This window comes from Borostomias antarcticus (assembly GCF_949987555.1).
Source record: "Borostomias antarcticus genome assembly, chromosome: 12".
In the NCBI taxonomy this organism is placed as follows: Eukaryota; Metazoa; Chordata; class Actinopteri; order Stomiiformes; family Stomiidae; genus Borostomias; species Borostomias antarcticus.
This window is the reverse complement of record NC_140245.1, coordinates 10,589,304-10,615,948: the sequence shown is the minus strand read 5'-3', so window position 1 is coordinate 10,615,948 and position 26,645 is coordinate 10,589,304. Positions and strand designations below refer to the sequence as shown.

General features: G+C 44.1%; 2 protein-coding genes across 2 annotated transcripts in view; both read left to right on the top strand.

The window, feature by feature from the left end:
• The window catches only part of LOC311315695 (xenotropic and polytropic retrovirus receptor 1 homolog), a 27,871-nt gene extending 26,291 nt beyond the window's left edge, over positions 1-1,580 (top strand). The window contains exon 14 of the mRNA XM_084446399.1: positions 213-1,580. Coding sequence (XP_084302525.1) covers positions 213-267 — 55 coding nt within the window. The 3' untranslated portion in view covers positions 268-1,580. The remainder of the gene's footprint in view (positions 1-212) is intronic.
• Positions 1,581-5,029: 3,449 nt separating this feature from the next.
• ttpa (tocopherol (alpha) transfer protein) lies at positions 5,030-20,679 on the top strand. Its single transcript, XM_084446797.1, has 5 exons — positions 5,030-5,647; positions 7,076-7,229; positions 18,409-18,602; positions 18,876-18,986; positions 19,309-20,679. Exons 1-5 carry the CDS (start codon positions 5,447-5,449, stop codon positions 19,519-19,521), a joined length of 873 nt encoding a protein of 290 aa, XP_084302923.1. The 5' UTR covers positions 5,030-5,446; the 3' UTR covers positions 19,522-20,679.
• Positions 20,680-26,645: the final 5,966 nt, after the last annotated feature.

The following is a 26,645-nucleotide window of genomic DNA, read 5'->3' as shown; positions in this document are numbered from 1 at the left end:
CTTCTCCTCTTCTCTCTGTCCCCTCTTCCTCTCCACCCTCTCTCTCTCCTCTCTCCCTCTCTCTCCCTCTCTCTCTCTCTCTTTCTCTCTCTCTCCTCTCTCTCCCTCTCTCTCTCCCTCTCTCTCTCTCTCTCTCTCCTTCTCTCCCTCTCTCCCCCTCTCTCTCTCCCTCCCTCCCTCCCTCCCTCTCTCTCTCTCCACCTCCTCTGCAGGTCCAAGACCCGGGACACCAAGGTCCTAATCGAGGACACAGACGACGACTCCTGACATCAGGCCAAACCCATCGCCTGGGTTCAGAATCTGTTTAAAGGACCGCGCCCTTCCTAGGGACACGCCCCCTCCACAATCTTATCAGCCGTCTGATTGGCTGATCAAACGCTTCGTCAGCTTCTCCAATCAATCAATCAATCAATCCATCACAGAGCTGCCTACCTGCACCTTACATGCTTAAACTGAACACACATGCACACGCACACACACACACACACACACACACACAATGCGGAGACAATTAATTGATGCGTAGACAAGAGGAACTGAATTAGGAACTGAGAAATGCAGATCGCACACACACACATACACACACACGATCCATTCCGCACCAAACACACTTTTTGAAACAGTCACCTTTAAACCACTTCTCTTTTTTTTGTCTGGGGGGGGGGCGGTGAGTTAACATCCGTGTGAATGTCAGGAGCCTGTCTTCAGACTGGATGACCAGCTGAGACGTAGCTGACCGCTGAGACTCCTCATCAAACACAGCTCCTACCAGACTGCGGGAAAAAGACCTCCGGGCTCCTCTCTGTCTACTGATATGTACTGATGATGATGATGATGATGAAGATGTTAACATCGCTCAAAATGGCCGCCCTTCTCCCTGTGCTCAAGTCCATGACTAAAGAAAACCTCCATTTTTTTTTTTTTTCGTAGAATGTAAGTGGTTATTTATGTGAGAGAGGGAGGTTCCTGGCGGTTTCAGGGGTGAAAGGTTGTTTTTCTAAATGTTTTTAGACGTGTGTTGGTTCACCTCTGAAACGGTCGCTACGGTCGCCCTCTGAGAGCTGGTCCAGGATCTGCCGGGAAGGAAGGTGGGACGGTTGTTTTAATGGAGGAGTTAGAAGACCAGGCTTTCATGATGCCTCATATCTGTTCAGAGTCCCTCAGGAGGCTCCGACTGAACCACTCCCTCAAAACAAGCCCCGCCCCTCCTCCAAGCCCCGCCCCTCCTCCCCTCACATCTTGAAACCTGAAATGGTTAACTGTAGGATTACGTTCACTTAATGCCAAACTCTCTTTTACTTGCTTTTTAAAGTAGTGTTTTCTTAAAGCAGGACCTCGCTAAGCTTCAGTGGGTTTGAGCAGGCAGGGTGCAGGCTGCTGTTTTTATGTCCTCTCTCCTCACAGAAGTGGGCGAATATCCGGAACATTCCAGTGAGAGCTGAGATTTGCTGCCCCAGGTTGCAACATGGACGCCAACCGCCCAATCCCGCGAGGCTATCGCCGTGCCGCGTGACAGGATTGGCCCGTTCACCTTGTCAGTCAATCTGCTGGCCAGCACCTTCCGCACTCTGTCGCCCACTTCCTGGACGTGGCGTGCATCCTTTTTAGCAGCTTTTTTTTTTTTCTTTACAGAAGTTATAAAAAGTCAGGCACTTTCTTGGCATCCTTAAACTATATCACCAATAATTCCTCAATAGCAGAAATCAACATCATTCCATCCAAATGAAGATTTTTACAAGGTGTCCTCTATTCTTCCATGGACCCTGTTTGGCTTTTGTTCTTGTTCTAATGCTCTCCTTGTAATTCCATCCAAAACAAGGTGATGTGTGATTCCCCGCCGTTTCTAAGGAGACCGCTGTGCTGGCTCCTGATAGGACATCCCATCATAACCTCTTCATTCCCTGTTAAGGCCAAAGCGTTGTGTTTTATTCTTACTGAGTACAGGGTAAACCTCTGTCCATGTGCTACCTCCACCCACACCCCTCCGCCTCCCTGTCCCTCACCCACGCCCCCCTGCCAGCGCTTCTGGTTTGCGGTGGCTTTAGGGACGTTATCTTCTGGTTTGCGGTGGCTTTAGGGACGCTATCTTCTGGTTCTGGCATGTTCCGAACCGGTCCATCGCCCGAGAGACCCGCCAAACACACACACTTACTGCAGCACCTAACCAAGAGTCGAACAGCGATGATGAAACGGAGAACCAGGTTTGTATGAGGGGCTCATCTCCCTCCTAGCCAGGCTCAGCTTGGTATCAGACCTCCTCCACGTCCATATAGACTTGATTGGAGGGCGCTGGATGTGTTTGTTAGCAATAATACAGTAGCTATACATGTGGTATGTCCGAGTCCCAGATGCCCTGACCAGGCAGCTGCCATTCCGACACCGGTCAGCAAAGCTGCTACTGGTTATAGACTAAATGCAGTGTCCACTCGTGTCTGGTTTGAGTCAGAGGAGGGAGGGGGGACCACACTGCCCCTGGGTAGCGCCAGTCTGTCTTCACTGACCCTCAGAAGGCCAGCCCACACAAATATACGTCACTTTACAAACAAAAAAAGTGCCACGTCATCTGATTATACAGGTGCGTATGTGAATAGTTTGTTGGAAAACTACAGTATGAGATAATTACTGTAAGTGAAGCATAGCCATGTTGGTGGAGACGGAGTCCCAGGATGTGATGGAGGGTGAGGACAGGTCTGAGCCTCCCGAAGCCTTGGGTCCCCCGCCTCTCGCTGCGTCAACCTGTGTGTAATAGTTATGTGACGTGCGTAGTTAAAGACCCCCCTGTTGCTGTGTGTTGGGACCCCCAGGCGTGGAGACGGGACTCCGTATCGGCTGTGAAGGATGATGAGGGGGAAGGAGAGAATATCTCTACCGTGTTTGTTACATTCCTCTACCCTCTTTATACCCCCTGGTGAGAGGAGGGTGTTGGAGTCTCTCGCTCGCTCGCACGCACGCACACACACACACACACACACACATATACACACACTGATGAACACTGTAAATAGATGTGCCCATTCCACTCAGTCTTAGACACACACACACACACAAACACACAACTTGTTTTCCAGTGGATCTGGGAAAACAACAGAAGTTGGGGTTACACAGGACCCGCCCCCCTTCGACTCTCATTGGATCATAGACTCACACCGAGTTGTCACTCCGATGAAGAGAGTGGAATCTACTGTACCAAAAGCCTGGACCAAAACAAAACTCTCCTAGGTCGTTAGTAAAACATTAGCTTGCTTCTTTTTCCTTGAGGACTCTTGATCAACCACCCCTCTTACACAGTGAAAGGACTGTATGGACAATGAACTTTGACCTGGGTCTGATACGTGTTTTGCAGTTAGCATGTTTCTGCTCGGTTTGGGACATGTTGGCCATCATGTATGTATGTACCATGCTCCCCTGTAGCCCTGGGCTGAAGGGTAACCAGGTTCGAGGAGTGTTCCTCATGTAGTGGCGTTTCAGTGCCACTAGAGGTGCTTGTCTCCATCCCCCTGTTACACTGTTTTTGAGTTTAAAAAAAGATAAGGTCAAACATAAACCTTGGTATTGCTCTTTATTAAAGGGAAGTCTTGGTATTGCTCTTTATTAAAGGGAAGTCTTGGTATTGCTCTTTATTAAAGGGACGTCTTGGTATTGCTCTTTATTCAAGAGGAAGTCCATCACAAAATGAAAGTTGATAAGATGGCTGCCAAAGTAGCCTACAACATTAAGTCAGCCTTTATTATAGCACTTTTTGAAACTGACAAAATGCTTCACTGATTGAGAAATAAATAAACAAAACAAGATTAATAAAAACAAAGAAAGTAAACAAAAAAACTATACTTGAGACATATATAGACGATGACACTGATGTCATGTATGAAAATACCAACATGTAAATAGATTTTCAAGGCGCTGCTTAAAACTTTCAACAGAACCATCTGATCTGACACGTTGGAGAATCGTGTTCCAAAGTCTGGGAGCTACGGCAGCTAAAATGCGGTTTCCTCTAGATTTTAATCGAGACCCGGCCCAGCCAAAAGCCCCTGAAAAGGAGTTCCAAATACGTGGGCCTCCTGCCCCCATCCCTGAGACACCATCTGATCTAACTGGATAGCGAAAAAACATGTATTCCTCTGCACAACCCCATTCCCTTCATATCTAATCTGATTTTTCATGAAAGGACGTGTTTTTAAGGGTTTTCAAACAGCCGTGGATAGCTTCTGTCATTTATAAGGAGAGGATTTGCGCAGGCAGAAACCAGCAGGTGGTGCTCTGGTCTCTTGAAAAATTAAACTGAAGCTGCGATCTCCAAACTCACAAGTTCTAGACTCGATTCAAAGGTCACATTTATTGTGCTCTCTGAATATTGAGAATGTTGAGAATTAACAGGGTAAATAATTAACCAACAGAAGTATCTGAAGAGTTGGCTTATTCCTATGCTACATAACACGTTGCCAATGTCTAGGCCTATGTGAAGTTTGAGTCGTTGTTTCCTAGAAAATAGAAAGACATTGCCTCTCCAGACATAGGTCTATTTCCTTGCATTTACCCCTTCCTGAAAGGGGTTCTATAGAACGGGCCTCAAATGAGTTAGGCTATAGCCTATGCTGTCGGGATTTAATGAGAATTGCCAAAAAATATAACGAGGGCATTCTGTTCTGGACCAAAGCGCATAGCCTACCATGCCTTTATTAGTGAAGTTTGACGGGCTAAATGGGATGTTGGGGACGTGGAAGTTGACAGCCGAATTGATCTCGTCTGCGTGGCCCACATAGGCCAGCTTCATACGAGCTAGACGCCCCAGTGTTGCAAACAATGTTGCAATCATCATGATAGCCTAGTAGCCTAAAGTTACACTTTCTTCGAGCGAACTAAATAACAACTGGTCGGACGGTGTTCACGCGCCTAGACAGCGGTCAATATTGCTCCGTTGAATTTAGCGTCGGTCAATTAATAATTGACCCTAGAATGTATGGGTTGTCCAATCAGAATAGAGTATTTCAGAGCGTGTTAAAGCTAGGCTATTAACAAGGTAGAGCTGCACACCCTCATTCTGGGCTGTCTTTTGTTTCAACTCAACAATATGAAGAGGCCTACAACATTTTATTTTCAAGGAAATTAAAATACAATGATTCAACCGTCACATAATTAGGCTACACTTTGGCAATGTAGCGTGCATAGGCCAATTCTTCTCTCAGTTATTTGAGTTTATGTATTAGGCTACATTCAACTTTCTGTTCCTCGAGGATAGGCTATCTATTCAGTTTGCAGTGATTCAGTCGTTTGTTTATTGACGGCCGTAGGGCTACAGGAGGTTTGCCAAGTTGACCAGAAGTGAGCGTGTTGTGTGAAACCGGTAAACTGATTGCATCGGAGGACGTGTGTCCATTTCCTTTTACGTAAATACCAGCCTACTTGTTTTGTCTCTGCCGGGAGTGCAATGTGATCCATTCCCGACATGAAGACCGAAGATGAGACTGCATACGTGGGACAACTGAACGATTTGCCAGACGACTCTGACTTCGTCCAGCCTTATTTAGTGAAATTGAGACAGTGGGCGCAGAGAGACATCGACCCCCAGCGCGCGCTAGACTTATCGGACAGCGTTTTAATCCGGTTTCTGAGAGCTAGAGACTTTGATGTGGAGCTGTCATTGAAGGTTTGTACTCGTTGCGGATTTGGGATGTATTTCATTGGTTGCGCACAGAAAAACAAGGACTGTAGTCATTGAGGAGGAGTTGGGGCAGTGCCAACTCTGCACAAGCGGGACAGTTCTTTATTTACACAGGTCTGAGGGGGGTGGAAACAAATTTATTTTGGTATAGATGGGCCTGTATGTTTATAAACATATAGGTACCATGGATTTTATACACAGAAGACACTTGTCCATTCATAAACTTTTAAAATCATGAATAAAGATCGAAATCTATTTACAGTCGTGTACGCCTAGCCTATATAATAGCCTAGTTGAGTTCTTTAAATCCAAATGAATGTTTGCGTGCGTAAAGTTGACCAGTGTGCTAGGCAGTGCTATGCCCCTGACAGTGGCCATGTCTGCAGGCTATCTGAGCTGAATGTCAGTGCTGTGTACCCTGTGTCCTCCTGGTCACTGGTCCAGAGGTAGGCCTCTCAGAACTGATGTGGACAGGCGTACAGTATGCTGGGATACACAGCAAAAGCCAGATGTAATTGTGTGGAGACAACTGTAGGTGTGTTGAGGACCTCGAGAAGTGGCTGGAAGGTGCAGAAATAGTTTGATCTTTCCAACTCTGTCTGATAGTGTGTATAGGCTACTATAGTGATCAGATATATCTGATATTGTGGATATTAAAGTTATCAGCTCTATTTGATAGTGTGTATACGAGTGATCAGCTCTATCCAATACTGTGTATCTAGTGATCAGCTCTATCTTATAGTGTGTATACTATAGTGATCAGCTCTATCTGATAGTGTGTATACTATAGTGATCAGCTCTATCTGATAGTATGTATAGCCTACTATAGTGATCAGCTCTGATAGTGTGTATACTAGTGATCAGCTCTATCTGATAGTGTGTATCACAATGCACAATGTGCTGCACAATTAATCATGAATTAATTGAAATCGCGATTATGACCTCCACGATTAACTAATCGCAAAAGGCCGCAATTAATGTGATTAATAATTTTTCTTTGAATTGAGTGTGCTAGGACACGGACGAATCACAGGCACTTATGCTGTCTGACGAATCACATGTGTTCCCGCTGAGTAGGCTACGCTGTGCGCAGCAATTTCACTGAGAAGACAGATAGCAGTAGGTCAAGACAAGTGTCACAAGAGTACCTGCAGCCGTGAGTAGTGAAAAAATGAGCGAAAACGAGGTCAGTGAGTTAGTAGCAAGAAAGGGATCAACGTCCGTGATTTGGGAGCAAATCTGATAGTGTGTATACTAGTGATCAGCTATATCTGATAGTGTGTATACTATAGTGATCAGCTCTTGCTCTCTTTGCTATTTTTTTCTCTCCTTTCCTCTTTCCCTCCTCTCTCTCTACCCCCCCTTCTCTTTCCTTCTCTCCTCTCTCTCTCTCCCTCTCTCCCACCCTGGTAGCTGCTGGTGAACTACCAGCGCTGGCGAAGGGAGTGTCCAGAGATCAGTGCCAACCTGCACCCCTCCTCCGTCCTGGGGCTGCTCCAGAACCAGTACCATGGCGTGCTGGCCGACCGCGACCACAGCGGGAGCAGGGTGCTCATCTACAGGATAGGTAAAGAGATCTGTGCTATTATTAGTCAGGCCCTTCTATTAGACAGTGTATCTATATACAGTGCATCCGGAAAGTATTCACATGTCTTCACTTCAGACAGAGAATATTGTTTTTTCTCCAAAAGATATAGGCTAAATCATGCTCCCGTATTGATTTTTTAAAATTAGACGCAAGGCTCATACCCAATGTAAAAAATACTAAATATCACAACATTTTGATTTCGGATCATGCTCCAACCTCGATTATTCTTGATTTTAAAACTGTTAGGCAATGCTTTTCATGAAGACTACGTCCATCTTTGCTCAACGATGAAACTTTTTGTAGGCATATATCTGGAAAAATCGCCCAATTTTTAGAGACCAACAACACTTTAGACGTCTCAGACTCCACTTTGTTGGAAACGTTCAAAGTTGTCATGCGAGGCCATATTGCATATGAAGCATCTTTAAAGAAATCACGAGAGGAACGTTTGCAGGAGACTGACTCTGAGCCAGGGTTATAATAGTTTTGCTTTTTTCATTAGTTTTTATTTTTATATCGTTTTAACTTTTTGTTATCAATTTCAATTTAGTTTTGATTAGTTTTAAAGCAGGTTTGCTAGTTTAGTTTAGTTTTTATTTTTTGAAAATGCTTAGTTTTAGTTTAGTTTTTATTAGTTTCAGTATTAGTTTTAGTTTTTTTTTTTCTTCTGTGCTAGCCTCAGATAATCCTGATCTCGTGAGCTCACTTTGTTTCACTCCGTGTGAAACAAACCATCTGGACCACGTCAGGTTACTTCTGCGCAGGGGCACAGCTAAAAAAGATGGAGGATAGATTTAATATGGGCTCAGATCCCCTTCCCCTCACCCTAACCCGGGTCCGTATCCTTTTCCTACCCCCCACCCTACCCCAACCCCTGCCTCTATCTGGGCCCAGGCACATTTATGCACACACAGACATACACCAATGTTTGCCATGTCTCTCCTATGATGTTATTAGCCTCTCTTACTCTGAAAATGTAATTTAATGTTATTTATTGCTCTATAAATGTTCTTAGCCGGTAGACAAACATTCTCCAGGAGCTTGCTCGATCGCCTCGTTGAGAGGGGTCAGGGAAGAATTTTTACAGCTCACTTATCTGGCCCCCTGGTGATTACTGTTTTTTTGCTTCCCTCTGGAATATGTAGGGGTGGGATGTCTGCCCACCTCCCTTGTTCTCTGTAAAGCGCATTGTGTTGCCTCTGGGTATGAAATGCGCTATATAAATAAAGCTTTGATTGATTGATTGATTGATTGAATATCCACCCAAAATACTAGGCTTATGTATGAAATGAAAAAGACTAAAACTAAGGACATTTTCTCTATAATTTTAGTTTATTTTAGTTAGTTTTGTAAACACACAATGCAGTTTTAGTTAGTTATTGTTTTTTTGTAAAGTCTAGTTTTTATTTTTATTTCAATTCAATAACCTTTATTTAAACTCGAAGGACACTGAGGTTGCCCTCATTTACAGTGACGACGAGTAAAAGAGATAAAATAGTACAAAGATAAAACATGAATAAAACAGAGGTAAGGCAATAATAACACTAAAAGCACAACATGAAAATAGAGTAAAATAAGTTAAAATAAATAAGAACAGAACAAGAAATACAGCTAAAAACAATTACAGTAAGATGTGCAAAATTCAGAAACCATAGTTCTAAAATGACCAAACGAAGGGAGGGTAGCCATTTTAAAAGTGCTTTGGAGGGCATTCCAGGAGTTTGGAGCACTGACAGTAAAAGCAGTCATTCCTAGGTTGGAACGAGCTCTGGGAACCTTGAGCAGGAGCACCTCACTGGAACGGGTTAGAAAAGACCCAGAGTTCCAATCCAGCATAAAAGTAATATAAGGTGGTTGCTTACCAATAAGAGCTTTAAAAATAAATAAAAACCAATGTTTCTCACGTCTCATAGAAAGGGACGGCCAGCCAACCTTTTCATACAGGGAGCAATGATGCATGTTATAGCTATCTCCTGTAATGAATCTAAGAGCTGAGTGGTAGACAGTGTCTAAAGATCTGAGAGTAGAAGCAGAGGCATGTCTATAGACTACATCACCATAGTCCAGGACAGATAAAAAGACTGCTTCGATAATCCTCTTTCTACAAAGCATTGGAAAGCTAGTTCTGTTCCTATATAAGAAGCCAATTTTCTGCCGTAGTTTGGTCACAAGATTATCAATATGAAATTTGAATGTTAATTTATCATCGAGCCAAATGCCCAGATATTTATATTCTGAAACTCTCTCGATAAAGGATCCATTTGCAGCAGTTATGCGCAGACTATTATGGTCAAGATCTCTTGCCCTAGAGAACAACATACATTTGGTTTTGTTCTCGTTAAGAACTAACTTGAGAGACACAAGAGCATCTTGAACAGCATTAAAAGAAAGTTGCAATTTTTCAATAGCTAATTCCGCAGAGTCAGCAACACAATACAGAATGGTATCATCAGCATAAAGATGAAATTGACAACCACTAACCGAGGATACAATATCATTGATGTAAATGGTAAATAGCACAGGACCTAAAATTGACCCCTGAGGAACACCTTTAGTTATAGGCAAAAGGTCCGACTTGGCACCCCCTAACTTCACACATTGAGATCTATCAGATAAATAATTCTGGAACCAGTTACATGTATTTCCATCTACTGTAGGCCAATGCTACATAATCGATTTAACAGTAAAGGATGGTCAACAGTGTCAAAGGCCTTAGACAGATCAATAAACAGGGCAGCACAATGTTTTATTTTATCTAAGGAAGAAACTATATTATCTGTAACCAAAGTGATGGCTGAGATAGTGCTATGGTTGGCTCTAAAACCAGATTGGTGCAAAGATAAAATGGAGTGGTGTGAGAGAAAATCTTTGAGTTGACAATTTACAACTGACTCCAGCATTTTAGCCAAACAAGACAGCCTAGATATTGGCCTATAGTTATTAGGGTCATTCTTTTCACCGCTTTAATGCAATGGGAGAACTTGCGCAGTTTTCCAAACTCTAGGGACAACACAAGAAGACATAGACAGATTAAAAATATGTGATATGTGCTCAGCAATTAAAGGGGCAGATAACTGGAGAAAGAAAGGATCCAGGTTATCTTCACCAGTGGATTTCTTGGGATCAATGGCTAGGAGAGCTTCAAGAACCACACTAGGAGACACAGGACTAAAAGAGAACTGGGAAGCAGCATTATGGGTAGGCACGTGAGCCTGCTCCAGAGACAGATACAAAACAAACATACCAAAACTAGACAGTGCCACTTGAGAGGCCCTAAACTTGGAACTGTCTCCAGCAATAATCATGGACTTTATTAAATCAATGCAGAATGGCGAGAGCCCTGGCCCAGATGGTTTCAGTATTGAGCTTTATAAGAAATGTGTAGGTCAAATTACCACAATCTTACATAGGAAGCTCTCTCACTCAATTAAATCCAAAAAGCTGCCACCAACACTCTATGATGCAAATATTTCTCTCTTGCTGAAACAGGACAGAGAAGATACTGACCCGTCCCCATACCGGCCAATCTCCATGCTTAATCTGGACCTCTGGATTTTCACTGAAATATTGGCAAATAGGCTGAATAAATGTATAGAATCATGCACACAGACCAGACCGGTTTCATTCCAAATAGGTTTTCTTTTTTCAATGTTAGGAGAGTTATGGATATTATGTATCATACCTGTTGAAGAGTAGGCTATTAGCTGAATGATTTCATGGTGATGACTTATTATGTGAAGTCCCTACCACGGCTTATAGAACCTCATCACCTTCCGCTTCCACTCACCACCAGAGAATAGTTCCTAGGTCTCCAGCTGATGACTTCCTCCATTCCTCTGTTGGTGGAAAAAGAGGTCTGACTTCCTCCATTCCTCTGATGATGGAAAATAAGTTTTGACTTCCTCCATTCCTCTGTTGATGGAAAGAAGTGCCTCTCCCTCCTCGCGAGCTGTTTTTTGAACCCCCTTCCAGGAGGGCAGGGTGTTGACGTCACGTCTCTTCGGATTAACACAGTCCTTCTCTCCTCCCTCTCCTCATCAGGTTGCTCATGGAGGTTGCTTATCACTTTCCCAGAGTTAGCTGGGCCCCTTGTCAGTTCAGTGTGTGTGTGGACAATTCATTATTCATCCATCCATCCGTTTTTTAGAGGGATCCGCTTACAATATTTATTACCACCTTTCCGGCCTGTCCCAGGTGCTTGGGCCGGATCTGCCACTGTAGGCCTCTCGTCTCTCATGTCTGACTCTTGGGCCTAATGTGCCAGCCCTTGGTGCACTTGACAGTCCACCTCGTTCCTGACTGGTGGTCAGGATCACTACAATACCTTTAACAGGTCCTCTAAGCAGGCCATTCTATGTCTTGATGCAGAAAAAGCATTTGATCAAGTTGAATGGGGGTATCTATTAAGGGTTCTGGAAGAGTTTGGTCTTGGTACCACTTTTATTTCCTGAGTGTGTTTACTGTATGCCCAACCCACGGCCTCTGTCCTCACAAATCAGGATAGATCATCCCCCATTCCCCTTCAGAGGGGTAGGCGCCAGGGCGGTTCTCTCTCATCACTACTCTTTGCATTAGCCATTGAACCCCTGGCAATCAGCATAATGAGGCATGACCTCATTAAACCGATAGCGCTAGGTGGGGTTGATCATAAGATTTCCTTATATGCGGATGACATTACCCTTTTTGTATCTGAACCCAAACAGTCAATCCCACACCTACTCCAGTTTATTAACTCCTTTGGAGAGGTCTCAGGTTATACTATAAACTGGCAGAAAAGTGACCTTATGTCAATATCAGCTGATCTGGATTCATTGTTTCTGAACACCACACAGTTCAAAATAACCTCTGACAGTAGAAAATATCTGGGTATTAAAATATTCCAAAAACCAAAGGCCCTCTTTAAAAACAACTTTATTGAAAAATTGGAGAAACTTAAGGAGAACATAGAGAAATGGAGAACATTACCTCTCTCCTTGATTTGCCATGTGAATGCTGTTTAAATGGTTTCCTTGCCACGATTTCTGTATTTATTCCAGAATCTCCCCATTTTCATCCCTAAATCTTTCTTTAAATTAATTGATTCTATCATTATGCCTTCCATCTGGGGATTTAAAGCACACAGAATCTCAAAAACACACCTTCAAAAGTTAAGGGAACGGGGAGGCCGGGGTTACCTTGCTTTTTGCAAGCTACTGGGCAGCTAATGTTCTCTCCCTGCTCTCCTCTTTTCATCACCTAGACCTTCTACTGCTTTTAGGAAAGATCATTTCATCCTGTCCAATGCTCAGAGGATCTGGAATCAAATCAGAAAATCTTGCGAGCTTCCAAACACATCTTGCACACCCCAATTTGGCACAACCATGCCTTCCTGCCTTCTCTTACAGATACTGTCTTTAGAGAATGGAGCCGGAAGGGTATAGTCACTATAAGAGACCTCTATATAAATGGACACTTTCCCTCTTTTGAACAGTTGCAAACCAAATTTTCATTGTCTAAAACACAATTCTTCAGGTATTTTCAGTTAAGAAACTATGTCTGGCAAAATGTTTCATCTTTTGAGTCCGTGCCTGAGGGTGAATTACTTTTGTTCAGGCTTCTGCTGGGCTCCCCACAAGCGCAAAATCTAGTATCAGACACATCTACTAATCTACTACAACATCTACTAATATAAAACAAACCTAGGAGGGAGAACTAAACTTTGACATTGACAATGATATCTGGGATGAGGCACTAAAAGGAATGAAATCCTGCTCTGTTAATGCCAGACTCCAACTGATCCCAATCAAAGTAATACATAGACTTCATTACTCTAAGGCTAAAGCTGCACAGAATATTCCCTGATCTTTCACCTTTATGCAATAAGTGCAAGAAGAGTGCCGAGGGTACCCTTGCTCACCAGTTTTGGACCTGTCCAAACATCCATAACTTTTGGTGTCTCATATTTCAGTGGTACTCTACTGTTTTTGATCTCACTTTAACCCCTGACCCTGACACTGCTCTACTCGGGTTCTCCACTACTGTGGAAAAGTTAGACCACAGTGCCCGCTCAGACTTGGTATATGGGATGATTACTGCCAAGAGATGCATTTTGAAAAATCCAACCCCAAACCCCCTTAATTTGAGACTTGGTTAACTGAATTGGTGGGCATTTTACATGATTGGTGGGCATTACAAGATTGAGATACGAACTGTCTGGTGACCCTAAGAGGTTCTTCAGAATATGGAACTCGGTGTTACAACACATCAGAGACCAATAGACCACCTCTTTTCTTTGTACGATGCGCCCTTCTACCCTTTTGTGGACTGGCAGTGAACACAATAAGATACTAGGGCTGCTAGCAGCAGTGAGCGGGCCCTCGCACCCCATGCGTGTCGGGGTGTGGCGCCGTTAAAGGGTGTGCTATTTCGGTGTCCAGTACTGAGAGAAACTTCCTGTCACCAGTAGGTGGCGCTCTAAGCGTGACTCAATACCGACGCATAGATGTGTTCAGGACGGTACCTTGATGAAGCGTGAAAAATGTTGTGTAAATCGGACAATGTATGTAGGAGTTATGATGACTTCCTGCTTGACCTGTAGGCGGCATTATAGTATGACACAAAAAGGCATTTGTGGTTTCACCAGTAGGTGGCGCTTTAAGTTTGACTCAATACCGATGCATAGATGTGTTCAGGATGCGACCTTCATGAAGCGTGAGCAATGTGGTGCAAATTGGATAATGTATGTAAGAGTTATGAGGACTTCCTGTTTTATGGCACAATGTCGGAATTTGGCGGGGCGCCACGGCAGGGGTGTTTGGTGAAAACTAAAAAAAACTTTTTGAACTTTTGATCACAAAGGTCTTAAGATGAAGCTGACCGAATATGAAGTTGATCGGATGAAATCCGTAGGAGGAGTTCATTAAAGTACGACGCATGGAAATGGTAAAAACAAGGAAAAAGTGGCACATTAAGAGCAAAATGGCTGACTTCCTGTTGGATGTTGGGTATAGCTCCAAGATACATTTTAGTGTGTCTCGATGAACTACATATGCACACTGAATTTCGTTCGCCTACATCAAACTGAAAGGTGGGGCTCGCTATTTTACATTTTCCAGGGGGCGCTCCTGAGACATTTTGCCACGCCCATTTTCATCACCCATGAAATATCAAAATTTTCACCGGGACTGACGTATCTGCAAAGTTTCATGCATTTTGAGCGATATTTAGGCTGCCAAAAAGGCATTTGTTTGGGGAGAAAAAGAAGGTAGAAGGTAGGAGAATAACAATCCTTACAAATTCAATAGGGCCTCGCACTGCCAGTGCTCAGGCCCTAATTACTGAGAGTGCTGCCCTAATGAATTAATGTTTTTTGTTGTTTTTTGTTTTTTTTGTTAGGTTTTTTGTTTTTTGTTGTTTTTGTTTTTTTTGTTAGGTTTTTGTATTGTGATGTCTTCTTTTTTTTCTCTTGTCTTATTAGTACCTGCTTTCAGGATGTCTTGTCTGTTTGTTCTTATTATGTATGCAAAATTACTATGAATAAAATGTTCAAAACAAAGAATAAAATAAATCGGGCATCCCTGCCTTGATCCACTCTCTAACAAGGTGGTGTCTGAAAGCTACCCAGTCTCCATCATTCTTAAATGGGAGAAGTTTGGAACCCCCAGGATTCTTCCTATAGCTTACCGCCCGGCCAAACTGAGCCATCAGGGGAGAAGGGCCTTGGTCAGTGAAGTGACCAAGAACACGGTGGTCACTCTGACAGAGCTCCAGCGTTCCTCTGTGGAGATGGGAGAACCTTCCAGAAGAGCAACCATCTCTGCAGCACTCACTCCACCAATCAGGCCTTTATGGTAGAGTGGCCAGACGGAAGCCTCTCCTCAGTAAAAGGCATGACATCCTGCTTAGAATTTCCCAAGAGGCATCTAAAGGACTCTAACACCACGAAAAACAAGATTTTCTGGTCTGATGAAACCAAGACCAAAACTCTTTGGCCTGAATGCCAAGCGTTCCATCTGGAGGAAACCAGGCAGTGCTCATCACCTGGCTAACCGCTACGGTAAAGCATGGTGGTATCATCACCTGGCTAACCGCTACGGTAAAGCATGGTGGTATCATCACCTGGCTAACCCCTACAGTAAAGCATGGTGGTATCATCACCTGGCTAATCCCTACAGTAAAGCATGGTGGTATCATCACCTGGCTAACCCCTACAGTAAAGCATGGTGGTATCATCACCTGGCTAACCCCTACGGTAAAGCATGGTGGTATCATCACCTGGCTAACCGCTACGGTAAAGCATGGTGGTTTCATCACCTGGCTAACCCCTACAATAAAGCATGGTGGTATCATCACCTGGCTAATCCCTACAGTAAAGCATGGTGGTATCATCACCTGGCTAACCCCTACAGTAAAGCATGGTGGTGACAGCATCATGCTGTAGAAATGGGAGGCAGGAACTGGGAGACTAGTCAAGATCGAGGGAAAGATGAACAGAGCAATGTACAGAGAGATCCTTGATGAAAACCTGCTCCAGACCCCTCAGGACATCAGGCTGGGGCGAGGGTTTACTGTAACCGAGGCTACAATTTGAAGGGGCTGTAGTATCTAAACAAATATTAACTATACTTGACTAACAAACTAATCTAAAGGGGCTGGCCACCTCACCAAGTAGCCATACTATGGCCTTATCATAAAGTGGACAACCAATAACTAGAGGGAGCAGGGGAACAAAAAAACGTCAACTTTAATATAAAACACTAAACACACAAACAATAACATTATCTAAGGTACCAGTTTGTAGCTCTTTGTTGGGAGGAAAGTCCAATCATGGGGTGATGACAGGTTGATGACAGGTTGATGATGATTGATGGTCTCTTGTGATGTCTTTTTTGTGGGGAAAGACATTGGGTCAGCTACTCTATTTGAACAATGAAACTCGCTACGAAACAACTGTCCAGTGTCCAGAGTCCAAAGTCCACTATTTTCTTGTCGAAGCGCGAGCGTTGCTAGCACAGCAAATTAACGTCTCTCAGCTCAAACACATGATACAAATGTGTGCTGGCAATTTAGTCAGGCTCATTATGTTTTGATTTTAACTTTTGTCGGATTTTGGGGGGAATTTGCAAAGCTGTAAATTTTTGGAAAGGGTATTGTTTGAGGAAAGATCAGAAAATCTATGTTTCCATTTGCCCAAGATGTCCATATTGGAAATGTGCATGCACGGCATGCATTTTATTCACATAAAAATTTACATAAAATAAACAAAAAGCAGGAAAAATAAGATGGAATATAAAACACAATAAAAGATAAAGATAAGAAATCAAGTAAATTGTAATGTAATTTGATATGGTAGCGCTAGATCACAGTGTAAAAATGACAAGCCTGCCCTGATAAAGGAGTATCTTAGGAATATACAGACCTAGGGTCGCAGGGTCAAAGTTGGCGACTTCGCCCGTGAGACCTCACTCTGAGCCCCTGAACCGTTGATGTCCTGTCACTGATGTATAGAATCTGCTCAGTGAAGATTCACCTCAGACTGCATCTGTTGGCTTTAACCTCCATCTGTCATTCGGTATGGTAGCGCTAGGTCACAGTGTAATCAAGGTAGAGACCTCACAACGAGCCCCTAGTTGATGTCCTTTCTTTCTTTTCGGCTATTATCCACTATCTGTGTGGACTAGATCACAGTTAGGCTACTATTTAATAAAATATTGTACTGGAGAGATGCATTTAAAAACCAGGCCAGGTCCAGCCTGGCTTATGTGCGTGGCTGGCTTGTTTCTGTTCAGGACTGGTAGGACAGAAGCTAGTCATGCCACTGAAATAGCTGTGAATTTAAATGACATGAAATAATGTCTGATAAATGAAGATAGGTCTTGTCGCTTGGACACATCAGTTCCAATGCTTCCAATGCTAATCCAGCACAATAAGAGCGGGATAGCCAGTTAGCTCATGAGCTCACAACAACTAGCAGCAGCTTCCATAACATTAATGGTAGCGGTCAGTGGCTAAAGCAGTTACACTGATGATTCCTGTAACGTTAGCTATTTTGCTGCAATTGGTTCAACTTCTGTTTCTGGACAAAGGTAGGGATAAAAAGATTAGAGTGAAAGGATGAACGTGTGGAGGTTTGGGGTATAGTCCCATAGAATCATCCCCATCGGGTCTTGAACCCCGATCTCCCGGGTGGGAGTCCAATGTTTTCACCACTACTCTACTTGTGCAGTGGCGATTGGCGGGTTGATTTTGGTGTCCTTATTTATTTTGGTGTGCTGGGACTACTGGGACTGGGACTACTGCCTCTTGCCAACAGAGAAATGCAGGTCAACATTGTCCGGAGTGACGGAGGGAGGGAGTGATAACCGGACAAACGCTATACTAGGTGCGCTGGCTTACAGCCACGCACAAAAAACGATGCCTCTAACCCTACTAATTATATGAACTTCTGAGCCTTCCAACAGGACATCAAACCTGAGCACACGGCCAAGACAACAAAGGAGTGGCTTCAGGGCAAGTTTGACTCCTACGGTGTTAATATCTAAGCTGTGACATTTATACCTATTGAGATAGAGCTGCCTGAAGCCAACCATGTTTTCCTGACGTCTGCCCTCTAGTGCTGGTGTGCAGCGGTATTGGTGACTCCTGATTGGTCTAAATCTCATGCTGCGAACAGACCTACACACACACACAGACACACGTGTCACATATTGAAGCGGCTGCTCTGCTTAAAAATGAATTTAATCCATTTTGGAATAAGGCTGTAACAACGAAATGTGGAAGAAAAGTGACTACTTTCCAGATGCACTGCACTAGAGATCTGTGGTTGATTAATATTGCCTTCCTCTGTTAGGGCTGGATACTACAGTTATTTTCCAGGTCAAGATCTGTAATGTACATCTGTGGTTGATTAGCGTTGCTGTTGTTTATGTAAGTATGTGGAGGATATAGATATGATGGTCCATGCATTATGACAGCACCATGCTTCCTTTAATAACGGTGTCTCCACAGCTAATTTAATGATGATGACATTGATTGTATATTGGCGACCAGGTCACTGGAAAAAAAAAAAACATCAGAGGAAGTTTCCATAAGGATGTTTTCATTGATTTATTGGCTGATTTGGTTAACTGATTAGTTGATTAGTTAATTAACGTATTGATCCTATTGGTCATCTCCTCAGGCCAGTGGAACACAAAGAACTTCTCCGCCTACGAGGTGTTCCGCGTCAGCCTCATCACGTCGGAGCTCATCGTCCGCGAGACGGAGACCCAGAGGCGGGGCCTGAAGGTGATCTTCGACCTACAGGGCTGGTGCTTTGGCCACGCCCTCCAGATCAACCGCTCCCTCGCTAAGAAGATCTCGTCTGTGCTCACGGTACGGAAGGCCAGCTAGAGGGAAGAACGGGATGGCTAGGGGTCTCTCCCTCTTTTTCTCAAGCTCTCTCTGCAGGACTCTCCCTCCCTCTCTCTCTCTCTCTCTCTCTCTCTCTCTCTGTCTGTCTCTCTCTCTCTGTCTGTCTTTAAGCTCTCTCACTCTTGCTCCTTCTGTAGTTAAAAGCTGGAGGGTCTCTCTTTCTGAAGCATTGCCTGATTGTGGGCCTAAGAGGACATGTTGTTCTGAGGTAACCTTGGCGTTCTGTCTCCTCAGGACTCGTTTCCTCTGAAGGTGCGGGGGATCCACCTGATCAACGAGCCAATGTTCTTCCGCCCGGTCTTCAGCATGATCAAACCCTTCCTGCCGGACAAGATCAAACAGAGAGTAAGTGACTCCTTCCTGTTCCTGTGGGATTCTGGGACTGAAAGGTGAAGTTGTCATATAATGCAGATCTGGGGTCAGTTTTGTACTCATTGATCTTTTGGTGAAGAGAGGACAAGCTGATCCAGGGGATGATAATGATTCTGTTGGTGCACAGAGCGCTACTCCTCCATCCCATCCTCTCCCTGTCAACCCACCCACCCTCTCTTCCTCTGTCTAACTGTCCCTCCCTCCATTCCTCTGTCTAACTGTCCCTCCATTCCTCTGTCTAACTGTCCCTCCCTCTCTTCCTCCCTCTCTCTGTCCATTCCTCCCTCCCTCCCAGATCCACATGCACGGTAGCGAATTTGAGGACTCTCTGAGTGACTTCTTCGCCTCCTCCATCCTCCCCCCAGAGTTCGGAGGGGAGGGGCAAGCCTTGGAGGAGGTGTGTCAGGAGTGGACCAATCATATCCTGCAATCCGAGGAGCTCCTCGCACAGCTCTCCGCCCACCCGGTGGTAGACACGGCTGCCCCCGACAACGACCAGTCTGCCTGAAGACCATGAACTACATATCCCATGGTGCATCTCACCGACCGACCATGCCACAGAACCCTACTGAGGTTCTGAGAATCTCAGAGTAACCTTCTTTTCTTGGCTCCTTCTTTCCTTGTCTCCTTTCCTTCTTGACTACTTACCTGACTGGAGGAATTCCTTTGTTACAATATATACTAGATCTTGTCTGTGTCCAGCGTCGCTTGTCACTTTTCCTACTCTTACCAGGTTTTATACAGTATCCCATGGTTTTTATATGTGTTTTATATCAGAAATATATGAGATTATGCAGTATATGTGGAATGGATGAATTGAGGAAGTTGCTAGAAGTGCCTGGTAGTTCTTAGGAATGGAGAAAATAGTCCAATAGTCCTCTGGACATGTGTTGTATTTGACTATAGGCTCTCCCTCTCTTCCCTTCTTTCTCTCTCCCTCTCCCCCTCTCTCTCTCCTTCTCTCTCCCTTTCTCTCTCCCCTCTCTCTCCTTCACTCTCTCTCTCTTCACGGCTCTCATTGTTGCTGCCCCCCCCTCTCTCTCCCTCCCTCTCTCCATCCCTGTCTCTATTTCTCTCTCCCTTTCTCTTTCCCTTTCTCTCTCTCCCTCTCACTCAATCCCTCTCTCTCTTTCTCTCTCCCTTTCTCTCTCTCTCTCTCTCTCTCTCTCCCTCTCCCTCTCTCCAGGACCTTTAGTCTTACTAGCAGTCAGTAAACATGGCAGGAGCAGCGCCACATCTGTCAATATTTATTTATTTCAGCACTTCTGTTTACGTTGCTTCCTCTGCCATAATCTATGTGATGACAAGAGCCAACTTACTTTGTTTCCTCAAGATTTTCTATGCTTTCTATGCTTTGACATTATGGTGGTTTTGCTGCCACTGCTCTAGACATACAGACCGATCAGTATGTGAAAGAAACACAGGGTAGGTGATATGTGGAAACTGGTTTTGACTGAATGCTGATTTGTTGCCAAACCTCTGTGACCAATGATGTTGTATTGAGGAAATAGTGTGAGGATACCAGTAACCTTGTGTAAGTCTTGTTTACTTCATGTGGTGGTTCCTGATTAACAAATATGTCATCATGTGAAAGATGATTTTGATAGAAAAACAGAATGATAAGAATGATCTGTCACTGAACAATTAAAGCACCTACCTGAATGGATATGAACTGTAGTTTCCCTGTTTTACATTACTTAGACAACATACTTCGGTAACTTATTTGTCTTGCTCATTACAATGATGTGGAGCTATACTGTATTCTAGGTCTTGAGAACCAATGGTTCTGGACCCTAGTGGCCCATAGGGCAGGAGCCTATCTCCTGATTCCTTAGCGTGAGGCAGCTTGATGTACAAGTACACCTCCTGGACATGACGCTGGTATGTAGGGACTCACTCCCAATCCAACCCTTGATGCTGAGTGCCAAGCAGGGAGGTATCGGGTACCTTTTTTATAGTCTTTGGTATGACTTGGTCAGGGATCGAACAACCTCCCAGTCTCAGGGAGGACACTCTAACCACAAGGGTCAAGTGAGGTATCTCCTAATTTGTCCCTGTAGATTACAACGTATGACTGGGGGAAATGTTTTTTGTATGTACTACTAATTGGTACTATCACTATCCAGTTACTTTCTGGTACATGACGTATAATGCCTTCCTCCAGTGGGCATCCCCTGAGCTGAGAAGTTAAGGAGGTTTTCTGTGGAACACACAATGTTGGTTGAGATGAGTGGGTGGTTGAGGAAGTCTCATAGGCCAGATACAACACAGGGCCAGATAACACAAAGTGAAGATAACACAGGATTTTTTTCTAACCTTGTCTGCTGTCTCTCTCTAGTGGTGAAACATGGCATTACGTGTAGGAGTGGGGTAATCATGAAACCAGCATTGAACAGAACCAGGCCAGGTCCAGCCTGGCTTATGTGCGTGGCTGGCTTGTTTCTGTTCAGGACTGGTAGGACAGATGCTAGTCATGCCACTGAAATAGCTGTGAATTGAAATGACATGAAATATTGTCTGATAAATGAAGATAGGTCTTGTTGCCTGGAGACATCAGTTCCAATGCTTCCAATGCTAATCCAGCACAATAAGAGCGGGATAGCCAGTTAGCTCATGAGCTCACAACAACTAGCAGCAGCTTCCATAACATTAATGGTAGCGGTCAGTGGCTAAAGCAGTTGCACTGATGATTCCTGTAACATTAGCTATTTTGCTGCAATTGGTTCAACTTCTGTTTCTGGACAAAGGTAGGGATAAAAAGATTGGAGTGAAAGGATGAACGTGTGGAGGTTTGGGGTATAGTCCCATGAAGTCATCCCCACCAGGTCTCCCGGGTGGGAGTCCAGTGCTCTCACCACTACTCTACTTGTGCAGTGGAGATTGACAGGTTGGTTTTGGTGTCCTTCTTCCAGTCCCTAGTGTGGGTTGGGGTTAGAATAAGGGTTGAGGGGGCGCCCCGGTAGCTCACCGGGTAAGGCGCGCCCCATATGAAGGCTAGTCCTTCGTGCGGCGGACCGGGGTTCGATTCCCGGCTCGGGTCCTGTGCCGCATGTCCTCCCCTCTCTCTCTCTCCCATGTTTCCTGTCTCTCTCAACTGTCCTGTCCCATTAAAGCTGAAAAGCCCTAAAAAAGAATAAGGGTTGGGACAGGATCTGACCTATAAGGCAAAGGGGAAAGGTTGGAGTGAAAGGATGAACGTGTTGAGGTTTGGGGTATAGTCCCATAAAGTCATCCCCACCGGGTCTTGAACCCCGATCTGGGACTCCGGGTGGGAGTCCTATGCTTTCACCACTACTCTACTTGTGCAGTGGAGATCGGTGGGTTGGTTTTGGTGTCCTTCTTTATTTTGGTGTGCTGGGACTACTGCCTCGTGTGGTGCCAACAGAAAAATGCAGGTCAAGATTGACCAGAGGGAGGGAGGGAGGGAGTGGTAACCGGACAAACGCTATCCTAGGTGCGCTGGCTTACAGCCACGCACAAAAAGTGTCCCAAAATTCAATTGACCATTCATTCCCCTGATAGGAGCGCATTTCCACTCCTCTGTATTAATCTGTTCTCTGACAAAGACATTGTTAACTTATAATATGTTATATCTGTTGAGTGGTGAGGCAGGTATAAATGTTTACTGTGGAATGGAGAGAGACACAGAGAGTTTGGTGGACATGCTGCCAAGTCAGCAGAACTGGGTCAGATATGTATAGTAAACTACTGGATGTGAGCTTGATTCAGCGTTCTAGGCACAATGGAACGGATGGCATAGTTCCAAATAGTGCATGCTCAGCGGGTAAGATGAGCTAAAACAAGCTTGCCTTAAGTGTATCAAATATCATATTTATTCATCATAATGAACAGTTGATGAAAGAGTTGTCACACTTGGGGACTATTAAGGTATTCATTCATTCATTCTTTTAATAATATTGGCCTGTTCAACCGCCCCCCCCCCACCCGCCTGTCCCTGTCAATCACATGGTTTCATAACCTCCTCCTCTTCTGGGTCAAGGCCAACGCACACTCATGGTGAACGTGCAGGTAGCCTGCGCACATGAGAACAGCCCACCTGCAGGAGTCTGGTGGAGGCTCTGTAATCTAGACCTCTGTCAGAGCCTGCTGGGTAAGTCGTCGTTCATGTGTGATAAATGGGAAACACAAGGAGATGATTCTCATTCTCAGGCCTGCCTCATTCTGCCCCACTTCCAATTTGGATACACTGAACAGTCAAAAACGATCTTCAAACAAACCTTGAAACTGGATTGTCTCCTCCCACTCAGCCATCAGATCATACTGTACATAGCTGACACACTCCGGAGGAATGCATAGTTTTGTTTAATGTGTGGTTGATTGTTATACTTGTTTTTATTCTGCTTACATGGAACACTCTCTAGCTGGCTGGCTGGCTGGCTGGCTGGCTACGATTCATGCCTAGCGTTGTCTCGTGACAAGGACAATATTAAATGAGAAAGATTGATCTAGGATAAGACGGTTACGTGCACTACCAGGTGAACCATGGGTGGCACTTTGTGCGTCCAACGAGAGGGGCACACTGCCAACATATTGAGGGAGCCTGGCGTACACACAAGAGACGATCTAACAGTTCCTCTCAGAATCAACAGTTTAACCAGTTTAACCACTGGCTAGCAAGGAAATACAGGGAAGGAGTGTATATTTGAGCATTATACAAATGTTACTTTAGTCTGCTGTGTTTGTGTGTTTATATAATTTGTTTATATACTATATTATCTTGTCTATATACAAAGTGATGCACTTTGAGTGGTTTGGATACATTAGGTATCACGCCTCATAAGCAAGGTAGGACTGAGATTTTGAAAATGGTCTATTCATTTATAATGATTACTGTTAGTTTTTAAGTTGCATTTATAGGTAGTTTGCAAATTTTTGTAGCTTTAAATAAAAATAAGACATGCAGGAAAAACACTTCAATGGGCTGGTCATGAGAAATGACATGGAAATTACACAGTAGGAACACACTTTATTTTAGGGGGCTGTTCCTGAGAAATTACCAAGAAATTATTTGGAAATTGTGCAGTAGGTACAGAGTTTATTTTAGGGGGCTGTTCGTTAGAAATTACCAAGAAACTACTTGGAAATTACGCGGTAATTACAGACTTTATTTTAGAGGGCTGTTCGTGAGAAATTACCAAGAATTTACTTAGAAATACCGCAGTAGGAACACACTTTATTTTAGGGGGCTGTTCATAAGAAATTACCAAGACATTACCAAGAAATTACTTGGAAATGACGCAGTAGTGTCACGCTCAGGCTCTTAGGGCATGAACAATAAGGGGCAGACCAGGCCGGAGTGCAGGAATAACAAAAACACGCTTGGACCCAAAAATACAACAGAGGAGAGGTAGAGAGTATTAAGGGCTGCCTCAACCTATTCTACTCTCAACCCTCATCTTCTGTTGGCAGCGGCGGGCATATTAAACACAATATCCATCAGCCAGAGAAGGCAACCAGTATCTGGCGACCTGCCGAACGAGGACCTGCTCCCGAGCCTCTGGGCTAAACCACGGTTGCCAACGAAAATAAAAAATAATTAACAGAGCTCAACATGCCCAAAGGGACACGCCGCTGAACCTACTGGGGCACCCAAAGTCTATGAGAAATTACTAAGAAACTACATGGAAATTACGTAGTAGGAACACACTTACTTTTAGGGGGCTGTTCCTGAGAAATTACCAAGAAATTACTTGGAAATTATGCCATAGAAATACACTTTATTTTAGGGGGCTGTTCATAAGAAATTACCAAAACATTACTAAGAAACAATCACCTTATTACAAATAAACTTATAATATGATAATTCTCTCCAATTTACAAGGAGTTGTATCACCTCATTACTATTACATTACTGCTGCTTACTTGCTTTACTTATTTAAATTAAATTACCTGATAAAATACCACCTTCTTACTAGTATATTACCCCCTTATTTCTAAACCAGGCCAGGTCCAGCCTGGCTTATGTGTGTTGGCTGGTTTGTTTCTGTGCGGGACTGGTAGGACGGTAATGTCTGATAAATAAAGATGGGTCTTGTCACCTTGACACATCAGTTCCAATGCTTCCAAAGCTAATCCAGCACAATGAGAGTGGGATAGCCAGTTAGCTCATGAGCTCACAACAACTAGCAACAGCTTCCATAACATTAAGGGTAGCGGTCAGTGGCTAAAGCAGTTACACTGATGATTCCTGTAATGTTAGCTATTTTGCTGCAATGGGTTCAACTTTTGTTTCTGGATAAAGGTCATGACTTGCTGTTTTGCCCTTCCCTTTAGGTGGTGAATAAGTAGACCCAGGACACAGTGGCAGTAGCGGAGGCAGGGTGGGGGCGGGGGGGGGCGGCCGCCCCCGGCCCACTATTCACTGGGGCCCACCATTGACAAGGGGGTTCTTGACGGCCAAGTGCCACAACCACAGGGCCCTGTGCACCTGTTTGTATTGTCGATTCCGCCCGTCTTAGTACCACCTTAGCAGGGCCCCCCATCACTCTGAGGGGAGAAGCTGAGATTTAAAACACCTAGCCTCCCTGACTGTTTTTTTGTTTTTTTTCCTCCCTGTCTGTTGTAGGCCTATTTGTTTCCCTCGCTGTTAAAAAAAAAAGAGTCAAGATGGGCATTTCCCAACATCACTATTTTGTATCGTCTTTATGGAACATCCCTGTTACCAGAGCCAATGCAGAACGCAGCTTCAGCCACCTGAATTTGATCAAGTTATATCCGTGCAAACATGAAGGAGGCTAGTCTGTCACACCTCGCTTTACTCTCCATAGAGAAGGATATTGCAATCGACAAGAATAAGGTGGCCGAAAGGTTTGCGAGAGTGAAGGAGAGGAGGATGCAACTGCTTTGAGGACACATTTATTGTAGGCCTGTATATAGGCTAGTTTGTTTGGCCTGTTCGGGAATAGGCCAGTTGAAGTCTGTTGGACTTTTTTTCTTGTTTTAAAAAAAATGGGCAATGGATTGCTGTAATCGGGATTGCTAGAAGCTCAGAAGTTAATCTGGACATCATTGGTAAATTGAGTTGTTTCATATTCATTTATTTTTATCTATCAAAATCTGTCGACCTTAATTTGTGTTGGTATAGTCAGTCATACATTGCTAGCACTTCTAGTTTGTTGTGTGTGGCTTGATTATGTGGCTTGATTGTATACTAGGCTATGGCTGTATATGAGAATCAAACAATCTAGCAATCTAACAATTTATTAGGCTATCAGCAGTTTGCTCTTTACCGGTAAATCCATGTCTCTGACCATGGTGCTGAAGTAGGCTAGAGTATATCAGCAGTTTTGTTTAATATCAGTTGTTCACTCTTTACCGATAAATCCATGGCACTGTCCATTTTGTTTAATTGAAATAGCACACATTATTTGTCTGCATTTGCCACGTAATTTAGACTCAGTACAGTCATATAGGGGCCCACTACAAGGCCCCGCCCCCCCCCTGCAATGAACCATTAGCTCCGCCCCTGCACAGTGGGTTATTTGGACATCTACTAGGATCTTGATATTATATTGATATGAACATATGAAAGTCAAGGATTTGCCTTTAGAAGTAAATTGTAATTAAAATGGTTCTTAGCTATGTAACCTAAGTGTAGGCAGACTTGAAAAG

What these genes read in the sequence shown, in the direction of transcription:
- ttpa (XM_084446797.1), top strand. Translation starts at nt 5,447, where the DNA reads ATGAAGACCGAAGATGAGACTGCATACGTGGGACAACTGAACGATTTG. An exon ending in GGTGCTCATCTACAGGATAG is followed by an intron (nt 7,230 to 18,408) that starts GTAAAGAGATCT and finishes TCATCTCCTCAG; the next exon opens with GCCAGTGGAACACAAAGAAC. An exon ending in AGATCTCGTCTGTGCTCACG is followed by an intron (nt 18,603 to 18,875) that starts GTACGGAAGGCC and finishes CTGTCTCCTCAG; the next exon opens with GACTCGTTTCCTCTGAAGGT.